This window comes from Dothidotthia symphoricarpi (genome assembly GCF_010015815.1).
Source record: "Dothidotthia symphoricarpi CBS 119687 unplaced genomic scaffold P153scaffold_5, whole genome shotgun sequence".
NCBI lineage: Eukaryota > Fungi > Ascomycota > Dothideomycetes > Pleosporales > Dothidotthiaceae > Dothidotthia > Dothidotthia symphoricarpi.
This window is the reverse complement of record NW_022985012.1, coordinates 1,642,961-1,657,471: the sequence shown is the minus strand read 5'-3', so window position 1 is coordinate 1,657,471 and position 14,511 is coordinate 1,642,961. Positions and strand designations below refer to the sequence as shown.

The window sequence follows — 14,511 nt, the reverse complement described above, 5'->3', positions numbered from 1 at the left end:
ACATACTTGGGCTGTACCGCTGCCAATCGTGAATGGCTGAGTGTCGACATGGGAGAAGTCGATGAATTTGATAGACGCAAAGAAGTTGGCGAGCTGGAACTGGACAACATCGGCATCTGAGAGCTGCTGCGAGAAGCTGGCGCGGCTGCAAGTGGACGATCCAGGACCATAGTTGTGGTACTCTCCGAAGACAACACCATCGGTCTGAGGCGATGACTTGCTCCACTGATTCCAACCTGCAGGAGTGATCATGGAATCAAGATAGCAGTCGATATATGCCACACGCGAGAAGCTGTTCCAAGGACGACCAAGACCGATGTTTGTAAAAGGTCCAGTGCCAGGAGCAGGCTTCAAGGTGCACTGATCAAAGACAAACCCGGCAGCTGTGGTATTGGTAGTTCTCTTACCCGCTGCGATAGATATGCCGTCTTCATTCGGTGAGATCGTGGAGTCCAGGAAGTACGCAGATCCAGAGCCGTAGATGAAATCGACATTACCCTCGACGTAGCCCTTGAACATGAAAAAATAGCCAGAAATGCTTAGAGTATCCTGATTTCCATATATCTGGCAACTGTAGAGGGCAGCAAACTTGCTACTCTGGACGGCGAATGCAAGCGAGGCAATGTTCTTGGTGGTTCCATAGTTGTTCCTGAAATTGATGTTGTACGCGTAGAAGTAGTTGCCAGTAGTGAAGACGGTTGCGCCATCAGTGTTGCTGCCTGAGGCCGCTTGAGTATCGATTCCATGATCAAACTGGATTGTGACCAGATTCTGAGAGTAATCATCTGTGACGTTTGAATACCCCATGAAGATAGTGGTTCCAGACTTGTTAACAATGAGCTGCTCGTTGTAAATTCCGGGGTAAATGAAGATGGTAGCATTGATCTTGCTCGAGACTGGGGCGGCATTGAGAGCACCTTGGATGGTGTCATAGGTAACCACCCCATCGATCGGAGTCTTAGAAACGATAAGAGCTCCGGAAGGAGGCGTTGTTCCGTCATACGTGGAGTTGCCACCGACAGTAGTATTCGTCGGGATGGTGACAGCAACGGTTGGCTGTGGAGTAACGATAGAGTTCCAGTAGGTCATATCGATCCAATCGGTGGCGTCCATGACAGACGTGAGCGAATAAGTGTCAGATGCAAGAAGTGTGGCATTGCCGAACGCCTCACGAGCAGCGACATTGTTCTCCCAGTTGGAGGGTCCACTGTTGTTGAACTCCGCGAAGGTAATGTGATCCGTTCTTGGGTCGGTTGCAGACCAAATTTTCCAGCCGGAGGGGCTGATCGCAGAATCCAAGTATGAGTTTTTTACCACAACAAGAGCGTAAGCAGAGTAGGGACGACCAATGAAGACCTTGTTAGTAAGATCATCTGTTGCGCCGGGTGCAGTAGTGAATAGACACTGATCGAAGATGTAACCTCCGATAGCCGACGAGGAGGCACGACTGTGGGCAGTGATGGCAGAGGATTTACGCTTAGCGCCGATCGTGCAGCCTTTGAAGTAGGCTTTGGAGTATCCCCAGATGAAATCGATTGCACCGCCAATGTAGCAAGACTCATAGTATTGATAACCAGTGGTCGCACCCGTCAATAAGGTATCTTGCCATCCATCAAAAGAGCAGCCGTAGAATGCGATGTCGTTTCCATAGATGGAGCCAGCAAGCGTAACATAGGATGCCGTAGACCCATCAAGGTTATCAGTATTGACAATATTGATGTTATAGAGGCTGATCTTGTTGGATGCTGTCGCGAAGGTGGCAGTCTCTGCATCCGAATGGCCAACAGGGAGAGGGGAAACGGAAAGACCACGAGCGTAGCTGATTGTGACTTGGTTGTCCTTGTACGACTGGCCAGGGCTATCGCTGGTGTAACCGATGATCCTTACTGCACCAGGACGGTTTACTGATGGAATCTGTTCGTTGTATGTTCCAGGGTAGACAAAGATCGTCTGGTTCGTCGCATCCGTGGGCAGCGACGCAAGAGCAGCGGTAATGTTGGTGAAGCCAGCGTTGTGGCTTCCATCGGTGGAAACAATGACACTATCAGCAGGAGGTATGACGCCGCTGTCAGGGTGGGCATTCACGGTGGCGGTCGCGGTGCTACCAGTACTCGTCGTGTTCGCGGGCGTGGATGAAGGTCCAGTCAGATTATATGAGGGAATGTAGTTATACGCAGTCTGATCGACCCAGGTAGTATCGCCAATCCACGCTGAGAGCTCGTACTTGCTGGCCTGGGCAGTCGTGAGGTTCGTTGCAAAGCTAGCACGTTGTGTGGAAGCTTGCCATGACCCGGGACCGGAGTTTGCATATTCTCCGAAGAGCACATTGGATGTCTGAGGGTTACTTGTTTGCCAAACAGACCATCCTGCAGAGTTGATATGTTTGTCCAAGTACGAGTTCATATAAACCGCAATAGAATTCACTGAGTAGGGGCGTCCGAGGTAGGTCGTTCCGAAGGTACTTCCGTAAGTGGAGCTGTAAGTTACCATGCAAGTATCAAATACGTAGCCTCCAGTGTCGCTAGCGGTGTTTCGAGCTTGTGCAGAGATGGACGCACCGGCAGTATTAGAGACAATCATACACTTGTGGAAAAACGCTGTGGAATATCCCCAGATAAAGTCGACACTACCTTCCACGTACGAGTTGGAGAAGACTTGCGTACCCTTGTTGGCGAGTAGGGTATCTTGGAAACCTATGAATGAGCAACCATATGCAGCGATGTTAGCTCCATAAAAGTCAGCCGCCAGAGCTGCGGTGTTCTTCGTTTGCGGGTAGGTATTGACAAAATCGATGTTGTATAATGCGAGACCTGAATTATCGTTGGTCTTCTTGGCATTAATAACAGGTGTGATCTCGTCCTGGCCTGCGCTGGTCAAGACGCCGTTTGAGATCTCAATTCTCACTTGATTCTGCGTGTAGTCGTTCGTGAAGTTGGTGGCACCAACCAATGTGACCTTGCCTTTACGGGTAATCGACAACTGCTCGACGTAGACACCCGCACTGATCCGAATGGTATATGCTTTGCTGTCGTTGGGAAGGCTACTGATAGCTAGAGTTACGTTGCCGTACTCGCATGGGCCAGGGTTCTTCGAGACTGTAAGAGTAGTGGAATTGCCCAAAGCGCATGGTGAAGTAGTGGCAGACGGGCTGATTGTTGCTGAGCTGGTGGAGTTTGTTGTGCTTGACGGTGTAATCGAGATCGTTGACGATGCAGATGATGCTGCAGATGAAGCGAGAGCAACCTGAGCCGAGTCCGACTCTGTCAACTCAGACAGAACAGTTTGATCAATCCAGCTGAGACTTGAACTACCGTATGGATAGAACGCATTTCCGTATACTTTGTCAATGGTGAACTGAGAGACTTGATCTGCGGTGAGGAGGTTGTCATAACTGGAACGAAGAGCCGAGTTCTTAGCATATGAGCCGGCACCGGTTGTCGCAAATTCACCGTAGAATGACGTGAAGGTAGCCGCAGAACTGTGAATACCAGCTGTAGAAACGAAAGATCCAATTGACGTATTCCGCCAGATGGCAGTGGCGCCAGCCCCATTGGGAGCGGCCAGGAACACTCCAGTATTGGTTCTCCCGGACTTCTGCTGGATCGAGCTGGAGTCGAACACAACTGTAGAATTGGAAAAGACGCCGTTCTGGGTCGCGCCCTTGCTGTAAACAATGCTTCCTGACGATGACAGGGGTACAATGGTAGATTTGTAGATGTACATGGTCGGTACATTGTAGAAAAGCTTATCTGAACCCTCGATGTATGAGTTTGCGAACAGTGCAAGACCATATGAAGCTGAGACTGCTGTAGCACCAGGAGATACGATGGAGCACCCATAGAAGGCGATATTGCTTCCCCTCAGCGCGATAACAACTGCGTTAGTAGACTCTGAGGTAGAGGCCGAATTGACGAAGTTAAGGTTTCGTAGCGTGACTCCCTTCGAGTTGCTGGTTCCGATAGTGAGGGGGGTAGTGGAGTTGGAAATGGTAACTTGATTCTGAGACCAATCGGTTGCAGCCGTAGCGGTGGCACCTACGATCGTGACTGTTGCAGTACCGCTGACCGTGACTGCCTCGGTGTAGGTGCCGGGGAGAACAGTGACAGTGGCAATACCACTGTTCTGCGCAGCCGATACTGCAGCATTGATGGCAGTGAACTGCCCCGAACCATCTGCTGCAACGGTGATTGCTGAGATGGCGCTAGAAATTGTTGCAGAAGATGTTCTAAGTGCTGTGGTTGATATGGAGGATTTTGAAGTTGCGCTAGAAAAGAATGACAATCCGCTGATAGCAGTGGAATTTTGCGCAGAAGCAAGCCCGATAAGGGTGAAACAAAAGATAGACCGCATAGTGAGTGACACTCTCAACGAGGCGATGAATGACAACGAAAAGAGCGGAAATCGCAGCTGATGAACACTTCAATTGGGAAGATCTTCGCAAGGATATAACATACGTCTCCAGAGTTGGAATGATCTGGCCGTCCTGACGTACCTGATTCAGATACCGAAGTTCGGCATATTAATTTACCAGAAGATCTCGAATCGATGTGCGCAGGGGGGTTGACCTTGCTTGTCAGACGCCTCAAGTTCACTACAGTTTCATGTCCGAAATCTTGCTCGCCACCAAGTGACGCATCATTGCACGCCGTCAAGCAAACCCCAGTTTTGAGTTTGCAGAGCAAGCTTGTCACCCAGCGACACATGTCGGTAGCATGTCGTGAATGACAGAATATCAGTATCGTTTTTTTGATATGTCGTCCGCGTGGCTACTCCTACAATCGTTGGCGTTGTGACCGTTCGGGTCGTGCTGCCGATGTGCAGGAGTGGAGCGCAATATCCGACACTGCGGGACTGACAGGTGCCTGCATGTGAGCCTAAGCAATTTTGAGCCCTATCGTGGGCGAAATAGACGCCAACACACCGGTACTGAAGCGCTATGGGCACTTTTGCTCGCTTATCGGTAGATGGAGATGGGGTTTTGCGAGAACTGTCACGTCGCACAGACGCCTGCGGAAGACACCAAGCCATCAATCGCCGCGATGGACACTCGAGCAACTTCGGCATCGTTCGGACCTCCAAACCAATCCAAAATTTGCTCTATCAAATAAGCGTTCCTTAGATCAAATAAGCATTCGTGAGAGGAAAGGAGATTTCAAGTAGCGCGGGACGATGCAATTTCTCAAACGGCTGGGAGAGATGTTAGCGCAATTGGCCCCACCCCCACCACGTGAAAGTGATGTTTTCAGTTCACATAACTCAGCCTACGCCACTCAGAAATCCATGACGGCGCGCCAACATCCATTGATCCACGAATCGGAGCCCTGAAAATAAGCCACGAACCCTAGCAATCACGCTTCTATGATAACGGGATACGTATGCTCCAGGCGCTAGGCACAAGCCTTTTAAACGCCATATCGTCCCGTTCGCAAAAAGCTTGTTCCTGAACCCATCCCCACTTTAAACAGGTTCACTGCCTAGCATACTGGAAATAACAGACTTTGATGGCGCTCTAAGGTTCGCTGACGTGAGCCTGAGACGCCGGACTTGCGCAGTTCTACTCAGCGTTTCAGTGGACGTACCTCCCTTTTTAGTGCAGAAACGAGGCCAGTCTAACCTATTCTGTATCCTGCTTTAAATCAATCTGAGAGTCCCGGTAAGACAGAAGTTGATATGAGGTGTGAGCAGGACGTGCGGCATTTATCGATCTGGACTCTTCCTCAGTCGGCCCTACAAACGGTGCGGGAACACGACGCCACAAGTGCAAATTCGTTAGCGTCAATCGAGGAACTCTATCGGATGGGCAACGTAGCCGTATCTGCAATTCTCAGCCGCAACGTTCCCCCAATGACTCTCGACGTCCGAAGAAATACGACTTTAAAGCCAGAAAAAGTGCGCGAAGTAGCCGCTCGTAGCGCGCCATCTGCTCGAGGTTGCTGCTTCGTGTAACTCCTCATGCAAATGTGCAGTGAGCATGTATTGAGCCAAATCGCGAACGCTACCAGCGCTCCTGACATGCTCAAATCGCACACATCCTGACTGGCCTGTGGCATCCATTGGATCAACAAAAACACACCTCTAGCTATAGTGTTCACCTTTAAGCATTTTTCAAGTGTTAGATCTCTATCGATACCGTTATGATGGGCATGTACGAACGCCGATGAGATTGCAAGAGTGAATGATGGGTGCAACGTTTGCGCTAACATTTGCCGTAAAAATAGGTGGCTGATATGTTCGGGTACGCGTTTCAGTGCTGAAGTTCGATGGAAAGTATAACATTACGATCATTGATTGATCCTGCATGGGTACACAATCTATGGGATTTGAAAATTCCCATGTAGATCTCCGTTGGCATTCCAGGATGACATTTCAAGCCCTGTCCAAACAGCTACCTACCTGACAGACCCTCCATTGCATCCTGCGCAAAAATATAGATTCCCTCTATTGAGGTTCTACAACGCTTTAATTCATTCGACTATGGTAAACTGATCGCATGTCTAGTAATTCCCGGCCACAACCCTTGCAGACATGCCCACGATGTTTTTTTCTTTCTCAGTGACAAAAATGCGTAACAGGCAAACTCTACGACTTATCCACGGCGAAGGCATCGACTACTTGTACGAGGCAACTCAACACCCACTTTAGGCCGACAGTATAGACTATCAAGCCTAACATCAAGACCAACACCGATGCCTTCTCGGCCGCCGGAGCTTTGATTGACATCCTCATGCAGCCATGATCTCAACTACGTCGCGAGGGGGTCGTATCCAGACGACCACGTATTCCAGGATCTAGACGTATTTACTAGTCAACTGTGTGGATCATCTCTTCGAAGGCAGTGTTACAAGGCCTGGCATACGTTGGCTCCAGTCAAAAACCACCAGAAATACGATGTGGTCACTGCTGACCTCAAGTGAGTCCAGACCTTGTCCACAATGCAGTTAATTGCTTTTTTTCATGCGGGCTTACGGTTCCCGGCGGCCTTAGGAACGGCGTATGGAACACCAAGAGGTTTTCTCATGTTGACGAGAATATCTTTGAGGTAGCGCCTTCACAGAGCCTTTGCAGTCTTTGTTTATCCTCGACTTCGTTGACAAAAGATGGTTTTTCATCTTGGAATATCTAAGACATCTATGGAGGTTCAACTCGCCGTTTTCACAAACATCTTTGTATTAGTGCCAAAGTGAATACTAATACGTCTTTGCAGGCTGACGACCCACCCTGTCGTGCGGGACCCATCCTGGTGTCTCTAACATGAATTTGTTTCAGCGTATGGGTAGCTGTTGCTCTGGACGGGCCATCAGATAGTAATAGCTGTACTTGCTAGCCGCAGTGTGCGCCGAATTACTCCACCATGCGTATTAGTCCACTATGCGTATTACTCCACTATGCGTATTACTCCACTATGCGTATTACTCCACTATGCGTATTACTCCACCATGCGTATATATCATTGGGTAGAAGTAAATGGACGCATTCGATGAGCACTGAGCAGATGCAACACTAGAAGCGCGACGGGCCGCATCTCGATCGATCGCTCGCATCTGGAGATGCTGTGGAGAGCCAAGCATATAAGATCTCCTCAATCACGAGTCGAGACCCTGCATGATAGGGCCACATTAGATGTAGTGACACTAAATACGATGTGCACAAAGCTGTGTAACCTCTACTAGGAGCTGCAAGATGACTTGTCAAAAAGCCCAAATCGAGGTACTACTCTTCAAAAAGGACACAATTACGTACATTGAGACATCGAGGACGATGATCCCTTGGCCCGATGAGGATATAAATCTACCCCAAGATTCCGGCGTTTTCTGCCCATCATAAACTTCCCTTAAACTCAATTTCATAATCTAGGAGACACCGACCTCAAGATGCCTTTGAAAACCGCCACTTACAAAGTCACGACTGCCGATGGCAACTTCAAGATTGGCCGCTTCGCCATTGAAGATCTGTCTTTGTTGCCCAAGAGAATTGTGGCTCAGCAAAACGATGCGGCAGTGCCACACCCGGTAGGCCATCTGTTTAGGGTTGCCAGCAGCAGTGTTGTAACTTCGATGTTCTAGTGGATAATTGAGTCACTTGGAGGAGACAAATATAGGGTCAAAATCATGGGGGCTCCTCTTAGCACTATACAAGACAGGCTAGCTGCACACCTGATCGAAGAACCATCAGACGAATGGACCATTGCCCCGACTGGTCAGAACCTGTATACGTAAGTTCAATAGGCGACAAGATCGGCCAAAGGCATCACAGAATCAAATCTAATATGTCGAAGATTCTCACAGAATGGCCAGTACATCGAAGTCCCGACCGAGGAATCGTATCAGGTATGGCATACGTGTGTGGATGACTATGGTATAGAAATTGATTCTGGAAATTTTAGCTCAAAACGACCGGTACCAAACCAAGCCAGGGCTTCAAGGTAATTGAAGCAGAGAGCTACTAAGCCTCGTGCGAACATGACTACCTTGGAGGGTTGATAACATGGGACGCAATGCTGTTGATTGGGAGTAAGGAAGTGTCTGCTAGAAAGGTCACTCTTTTCTTTCTAGAACACCAAAGTTGGGGTAGCGTGAATCAGTTCTTTATGGAGATTATAGCGCAATCAACATGATGGAACTTCAACTTCAGACCATTTTTTCTGGTTCTATAAGTCTCTGAGAGTGAGCTTTGCCTGATATCTCGCCGCCTGTGTGAAATGATCGTCATCGACAAGCTCCCCTAACCGTCAGGCCTTACACCAGCGCCAAGGCGTGGGGCTGTAATACCTAACACTGGAGAGAAGACGCTAGCCACTTGAAAGTAATACGATATGGACTGGGGTTGATGATTCGACTATCACGTAGCCCTTGCTCTCTTTATATCAAGAGATTCGTGGACATTGTTATTGCAGAACCGTTGCTGCGAATGTTAGAAGAAGTCGGTCGAAGTGCTCTTGATAACCCACATGTACGCCCATCGCGTGCTAGGGAGGATTGCGGCTGTATTTGTTATGTTGTGTCAAGAAACATCGTACCGATGCTGTACACTAACCGCATTGACCTGTCTTATCGTGGGCGAGATATCAGTCACTCAAACGGTCCCCATAGGGTCAAATGATGGGATCTCATATTTTGGCTACGTGTAAGTCACTATGTTCTGCGAACATCTCTAGGATATCACATGTTTTCGGAAGTAGCACTAACTGTCAAAGTGATTACGCGTCCCTACCGCGTAGTCTTTTAAACGGTACAGGGGTTCAACCCTTCTTGTCTCTTGCTAGCCCGTGGTTGGTTATTTGCTTAGAAGTTGATCGAGAAAGTAAAATAATTGCATGAAAAAGGTCGGTGTACATAGATTCTTGAAATCCGAGACTCGCCACCATTTTTCTCTTCATTCCTACACTCATCATATCCTTCCGCGTTGAACCAAGCAAATAATGCGTTTTTATATCAGTCCTGTTTCGCCCCGATCTTGCCCACTTTGCGCAATCCCAACGCTCCCACAAGACACACAAATACCATCCATGCAAACAAGGCCCAGAAAACTGCGCGATACCCAGCCATAAGGGCACTAGGAGACATCTTATCAACGTCACCAGAAGCGGCTGTTCTGGAGTCAGCAATAACCGACGTAACCGTCAAGCCGATTGACGTGCCAAGCTGTACACAGGTGTTGAACACTGCCCCACCCAGGGCCTGGGTGTGCGGGGGAAAGACGGCGGAGATAACGAGCAGGCCAACGGTGAAAAGAACATCTGGACTCAAAGGCTGGAGAATCTATGCAGAGTTTGATTAGCCAGGCAGAGGTGCAAATTGCGTGAAAGAAGATGGGTCGGATCGTAGGCAGTTGGTAAGGAGGAGGAGCGACAAGATATTGAGCGTAGTGAACTTGCTTACCTGTGCAATAAATGCCATGTACCAATATGGCCATTCAGGATCGACGACGGCCATGAGTAGAGGTGAAATAGCGGACAATGCCGAGGAGATCAGCACGACCCACATGACCGGCAAGCGATTGACAAAATAACCCATCGAGATATTGGTCAGGACGGCCATAACAAGTGCAGGGAGGATGCGCAGTGAGGCTCCGAGCGCAGAGTTGCCCTGGACTTGTTGAAAGCTGAGAGACGTCAGTAAAGACTTCTTTCCTAGATCAAAATGAAGGCGGGGGACGTACAACAAACTGCTGAATAGCTCTATACTGTTGCTGACCGCACTCGTAAGCAGTATCATGACACAAATGCTTGTAAAATTAGAGTTACGCTAGAGCGAGTTTAGTATAAGTGCTGGGCGGTTGTGCTTCACCTGGTAGTTCATCCACCAGACAAATGCTGGGACCGAAACAACACCGATGACCAATAGTGAGATATTGGATGCCCGCCGAATGTTGTTGATGTCAGATGACAACATTCTGCCGTTGTCAGTTCATGTGTAGTACTATGAACGAGTCGTGGTATTTTACGCCAATGCATACGACAACGTTGCTAGCCCTGTGCTCGAGATTACTGTCCCGACCCAATCAGTTTCAAAAGCTAACTGTTTCCCAATCGTACGTCTAGATTTTGGTCGAGCATCCCGAGGCAACACCCAAACCCCAATGACGCACAAGACAAAACTAGCAGCCGCAGCGAGATAGAATGCTGGCCGCCATCCGACGCTGTCCACGAACACGCCACCAAGAACCAAGCCAATCAAGAACCTAAGCGGACCTAAAAATCCTAGACATGCAAATCCAAGATTACGTAGCCATCTAATCTCAACGCTTGTTAAAATAATTAAAACAGACGCTAGGACAGCCATAGCGCTAGTAACGCCTTGTAGGCCACAAAAAGCAATAAGTTCACCTCTAGTCTGTGCTAGGCCGCAGCTAAGAGCACTTGCGACTAGGAGGATGTTTGCCGCAAGCACCACAGGCCTTATGCTTACGACATTGGCAATTAATCTAGCCAACATCAAACACGACCCGGCGGTAAGGTAAAATATAGACGTTAGCTAGAGGAGCAGGCCAGCTTCTAGACTCAACGTGCCCGCAATGGCGGGTAACCTGACCACGACGATGCCATTACAGAAGCTTGTGAAAAGCTGCAGTCCAATTAATTGGCCTATCACGATGACAGCTCGGCTCTTGGAAAGAGCTGTTGTCGTTTCGTTAGTCGGTGATTGATCGAGCGATAGACCCGTTGGGCGTGTAGGACTTTCTCGAGACGGAGTGGAAACGAGACGAGTAGCATTGGTTGTGGCGGAGTCGACTACGAGGGTTTCCAACTCGATGACTGTTGTCGTCGCCATTTTCGGAAGTTGAAGATATTGGGCAAGGAAATGGTTGCGATTCGGGGAATGGAGGGGTATTGAGGCTCTGACTCTGGATCAAGGTGAGAAATTGGGGTTCGCATTTACCGGATGCCGAATGTATCGGACCGGAAATCACGTGTACCTACGGGGATAACTTGGTCAGCTCAGCTCTAGCTAGCAGGTGTAAGGGTGAAGCGATAGGCTTAGGCAGCAAGATATTCATTAGACAAGCAACCTAACTAACGCGCTTGAGATCTTTTTACAAAGCGTTAGCGAACATATCCTCTTACTTTCCGCCCCAACTGAACCCACTCAGCCCACCGTTGACAATGTTCGCCTGGAAGCCAGAATTTGAGTGACCAAACGTCGCAGTAGTTGACCGGTTTTGGTTCTCTGCAACAGCTTTCTGAATTTCTTCCTCCTGCGCCTTGGCCAGTAGTTTGTCCAGCAGCTTTCGGGTCGTGGCTACCGCTTTGCGTTCCTCCTCAAGCTGTCGCAAAGCCTCGACACGACTCGTGCTTTCATTCAGGTCCTCGTCACCTGACTCGGGCTGCAACTCTCCGCCTCTGCTTCCAAGAGCTTCGAGGTTCTCATCTACCGTCCTGATAGCGCTCTTAATCTGTACTTGGTTCGTTGAAATTGTCTGCCTGATTTCCTCTGTCACGTGGGAATGGCGAATGGAGCTGTATCTACGAGGAAGGAACGCGTCGGTTAGCTTCCATCTCGTAGGGTGCGGCGTTCGGACTGCTTACAAGGTGGCTATGCTGACGACGGAGGTAACAGTGATCTTGCAGTTCTGAAGCTGCTCTGATATGGTCCTGATCTCTGCTTGCTTCCAAAATCCCACTTTCGTACGATCCTGTAACGTCAACTTCCCTCCAGCTGAGTGTCTTGTCCAATGTTGAAGGTCAGCTCGGAAAGCGTCGCACGCTCTTGTGCATGTACTGATAGTTGTCTTGACGTCCTCTGCTACGGTCGTACCAAGTGATTCCCACTCATGCTCTTTCACAGCTCGCAGCGAAGCAAGCGCCAGGTCGATCGCGCCTACGTCGCCTTTCAGGCGCTGGACCATCTCAGGCGCATCCTTAATCTTTTGTAGGTCGTCTAGTAAAAGTCTCGTACCATGCAGAGCTGGCACAGTAAGACCCACAACACCTGCTGCAACGCTCAAAGGATCGCTCATAGTTGTCCTGGAACACCGGAAGGCTGGTGAAGTCGTAGTGAGTTTGGCTATGCTTCAGCTGAGGATTGCAGTAGTTGCGGGGGCGGCTGAATGTCATCGCACTAAGACCACCAGGCTGAAGCCCAGCTGACACTTCGCCGCGAACACTATCGCTCATGGCATTGTTTTCTTACTACTATGGCCTCCGCGTCAACGTTTGGCCATAGAAACGCTGGCTTTCAGGCCGGCATTGTCAACGGGCCTGTCAACACCACGTTCCAGCTTTCCCCAGGTACGTGACGGGATCGCGTGTGGGTCGGGACGGCGCGGACCAGGGCTAACTTAGCCCCACTACAGAACGACCAGAAACTCCACCGCACCCGACAATCTTGATATCGTTCCCTCGCGACGTCGACTTCGTTGAGCGAGAGTCGATACTCGATCAGGTGCACGAAAAATGCGCGGTATCCGGCGAACGGACCGCGCTCATTGGCCTAGGCGGCGTTGGGTGAGTGCACACAACACACGGGTTGCACCACGCGCTGATTGTGACGAAGCAAGTCACAGCTTGCTATCGAGTATGCATACAGAACTCACAAGAGATCGCCAGAGACATGGGTGTTCTGGGTCTATGCCAGCAACGCAGCCCGATTCGAGGAAAGCTTTCGCGACATTGCCGAGTGCGCCAAAATCGCTGGACGGCACGACCCTCAGAAAGACGTTTTGAAGCTGGTGCACAACTGGTTGCGCCACTGCAAAGAGCGATGGCTGGTCATACTCGACAACGTCGACGATGTTGGCTCCCTTCTCGATGTCCGAGCCAACGACACGGGCCAGCAGGCCGGAGGCTCTGGGTCCACTTCGAACTCGCTTCTCAGACACATTCCCCACAGCGAGCATGGTTCGGTTTTGGTAACATCTCGGAACAAAGAGGCGGCCTTGAAGGTTGTGGAGCAACGCAACATCGTTACGGTAGGTCCGTTTGATAAAGCGCAAGCACAAGCGCTTCTCGAGAAGAAGCTAGGAGTCCAAGGACATGACAGAGATATTGCTGAGCTCGCTGCGGCGCTCGAGTACATGCCGCTGGCCATTGTACAAGCGGCGTCGTACATCTCGCAAAGAGCGCCTCTTTGTTCGGCAAGAGAATATCTCGAAAAGTTCCAGAACAGCGATCGCGAGGGGACAGGACTTCTTGACTACGAAGGCGGGCAACTTCGTAGGGATCGGGACGCTAAGAATTCTATCTTCATTGCCTGGCAGATATCATTCGAGCACATACAACGGACCAGGCCGTCGGCCGCCGAGCTGCTTTCCTTGATGAGCTTCTTCGACCGGCAAGGCATTCCCGAGACACTCATCCGTAGTCGAGGAGTAAAAAGGATCTCGACAAAACAGCGTCTCAGATATCTTTTCCATCTTGACAAAAGTCATCGTAAAAGTCAGGACGACTGTAAGGCGATTGCCAGCGATAGTGACTCGTTCGAAGAGGATGTGATGACATTGCGCAACTTCTGCTTCATCTCGGTCGAAGCCAATATGCACACCTTCGAGATGCACAGGTTGGTACAGCGAGCGACGCGCAAATGGCTGGAAGCCAACAGCAAAATAGAGCAATGGAAGCAGCAGTTCATAAAAATCCTATGCGCGGAATTCCCTAAAAATGGGCACTACGAGAATTGGCCAACATGTCAGGCGTTGTATGCGCACGTCAAGTCAGCTGCAGATCTACGACCGGAAACAAAGTCTTCTCTGCTAGACTGGGCTGAACTGCTTTATCGCGCAGCATCGTATGCCAATGGTAAAAAAAATATTGCCGATGCTGAGGCCCTGGCTTTGAAGTCGCTGGAAGTGCATACACAAATCTTGGGTCAGGAACACAAGCACACCCTGTGTAGTATGAACGCGGTAGGATTGGCATACAACCTTAGAGGTCAATGGGATAAAGCAGCCGAGATTCAATTGCGAATAATGGAGATGGATAAGAATAAGCTTAGAGCGGACCATCTAGACACGCTGAGAAACATGGGCAATCTGGCGATAATATACTCTAATCAAGGCCAATGGGATGCTGCAGAA

General features: G+C 49.7%; 4 protein-coding genes across 4 annotated transcripts in view; 2 read left to right on the top strand and 2 right to left on the bottom strand.

Moving 5' to 3' along the window:
• Positions 1–7,871: 7,871 nt before the first annotated feature.
• On the top strand, positions 7,872–8,576 carry P153DRAFT_355057 (uncharacterized protein; the record flags this gene model as incomplete). Its single annotated transcript, XM_033666544.1, has 5 exons — positions 7,872–8,009; positions 8,064–8,212; positions 8,276–8,327; positions 8,384–8,422; positions 8,553–8,576. The coding sequence occupies 5 exons, from the start codon at positions 7,872–7,874 to the stop codon at positions 8,574–8,576; spliced, it is 402 nt and encodes a 133-aa protein (XP_033526839.1).
• Positions 8,577–9,377: 801 nt separating this feature from the next.
• Positions 9,378–11,270, bottom strand: P153DRAFT_421382 (MFS general substrate transporter; the record flags this gene model as incomplete). Its single annotated transcript, XM_033672313.1, has 7 exons — positions 9,378–9,758; positions 9,879–10,101; positions 10,159–10,244; positions 10,287–10,392; positions 10,444–10,973; positions 11,031–11,116; positions 11,159–11,270. The coding sequence occupies 7 exons, from the start codon at positions 11,268–11,270 to the stop codon at positions 9,432–9,434; spliced, it is 1,470 nt and encodes a 489-aa protein (XP_033526838.1). The 3' UTR covers positions 9,378–9,431.
• A 208-nt stretch (positions 11,271–11,478) lies between these two features.
• On the bottom strand, positions 11,479–12,680 carry P153DRAFT_421381 (uncharacterized protein). Its single transcript, XM_033672312.1, has 2 exons — positions 12,026–12,680; positions 11,479–11,962 (listed from the first exon to the last, which is right to left on the bottom strand). The coding sequence occupies exons 1-2, from the start codon at positions 12,454–12,456 to the stop codon at positions 11,560–11,562; spliced, it is 834 nt and encodes a 277-aa protein (XP_033526837.1). The 5' UTR covers positions 12,457–12,680; the 3' UTR covers positions 11,479–11,559.
• Positions 12,622–14,511, top strand: part of P153DRAFT_335387 (uncharacterized protein) — a gene marked incomplete at its 3' end in the record, with an annotated part of 2,414 nt that continues 524 nt past the window's right edge. The window contains exons 1-3 of the mRNA XM_033665652.1: positions 12,622–12,727; positions 12,793–12,943; positions 12,993–14,365. Coding sequence (XP_033526836.1) covers positions 12,634–12,727; positions 12,793–12,943; positions 12,993–14,365 — 1,618 coding nt within the window. The 5' untranslated portion in view covers positions 12,622–12,633. The remainder of the gene's footprint in view (positions 12,728–12,792; positions 12,944–12,992; positions 14,366–14,511) is intronic.

Bases quoted from the DNA above. Each gene is read 5' to 3' on its own strand.
- P153DRAFT_421381 (XM_033672312.1), bottom strand. From the start codon at position 12,456: ATGAGCGATCCTTTGAGCGTTGCAGCAGGTGTTGTGGGTCTTACTGTG. The intron at 11,963-12,025 runs GTAAGCAGTCCG...CCTTCCTCGTAG, and splicing joins GTCGTCAGCATAGCCACCTT to ATACAGCTCCATTCGCCATT.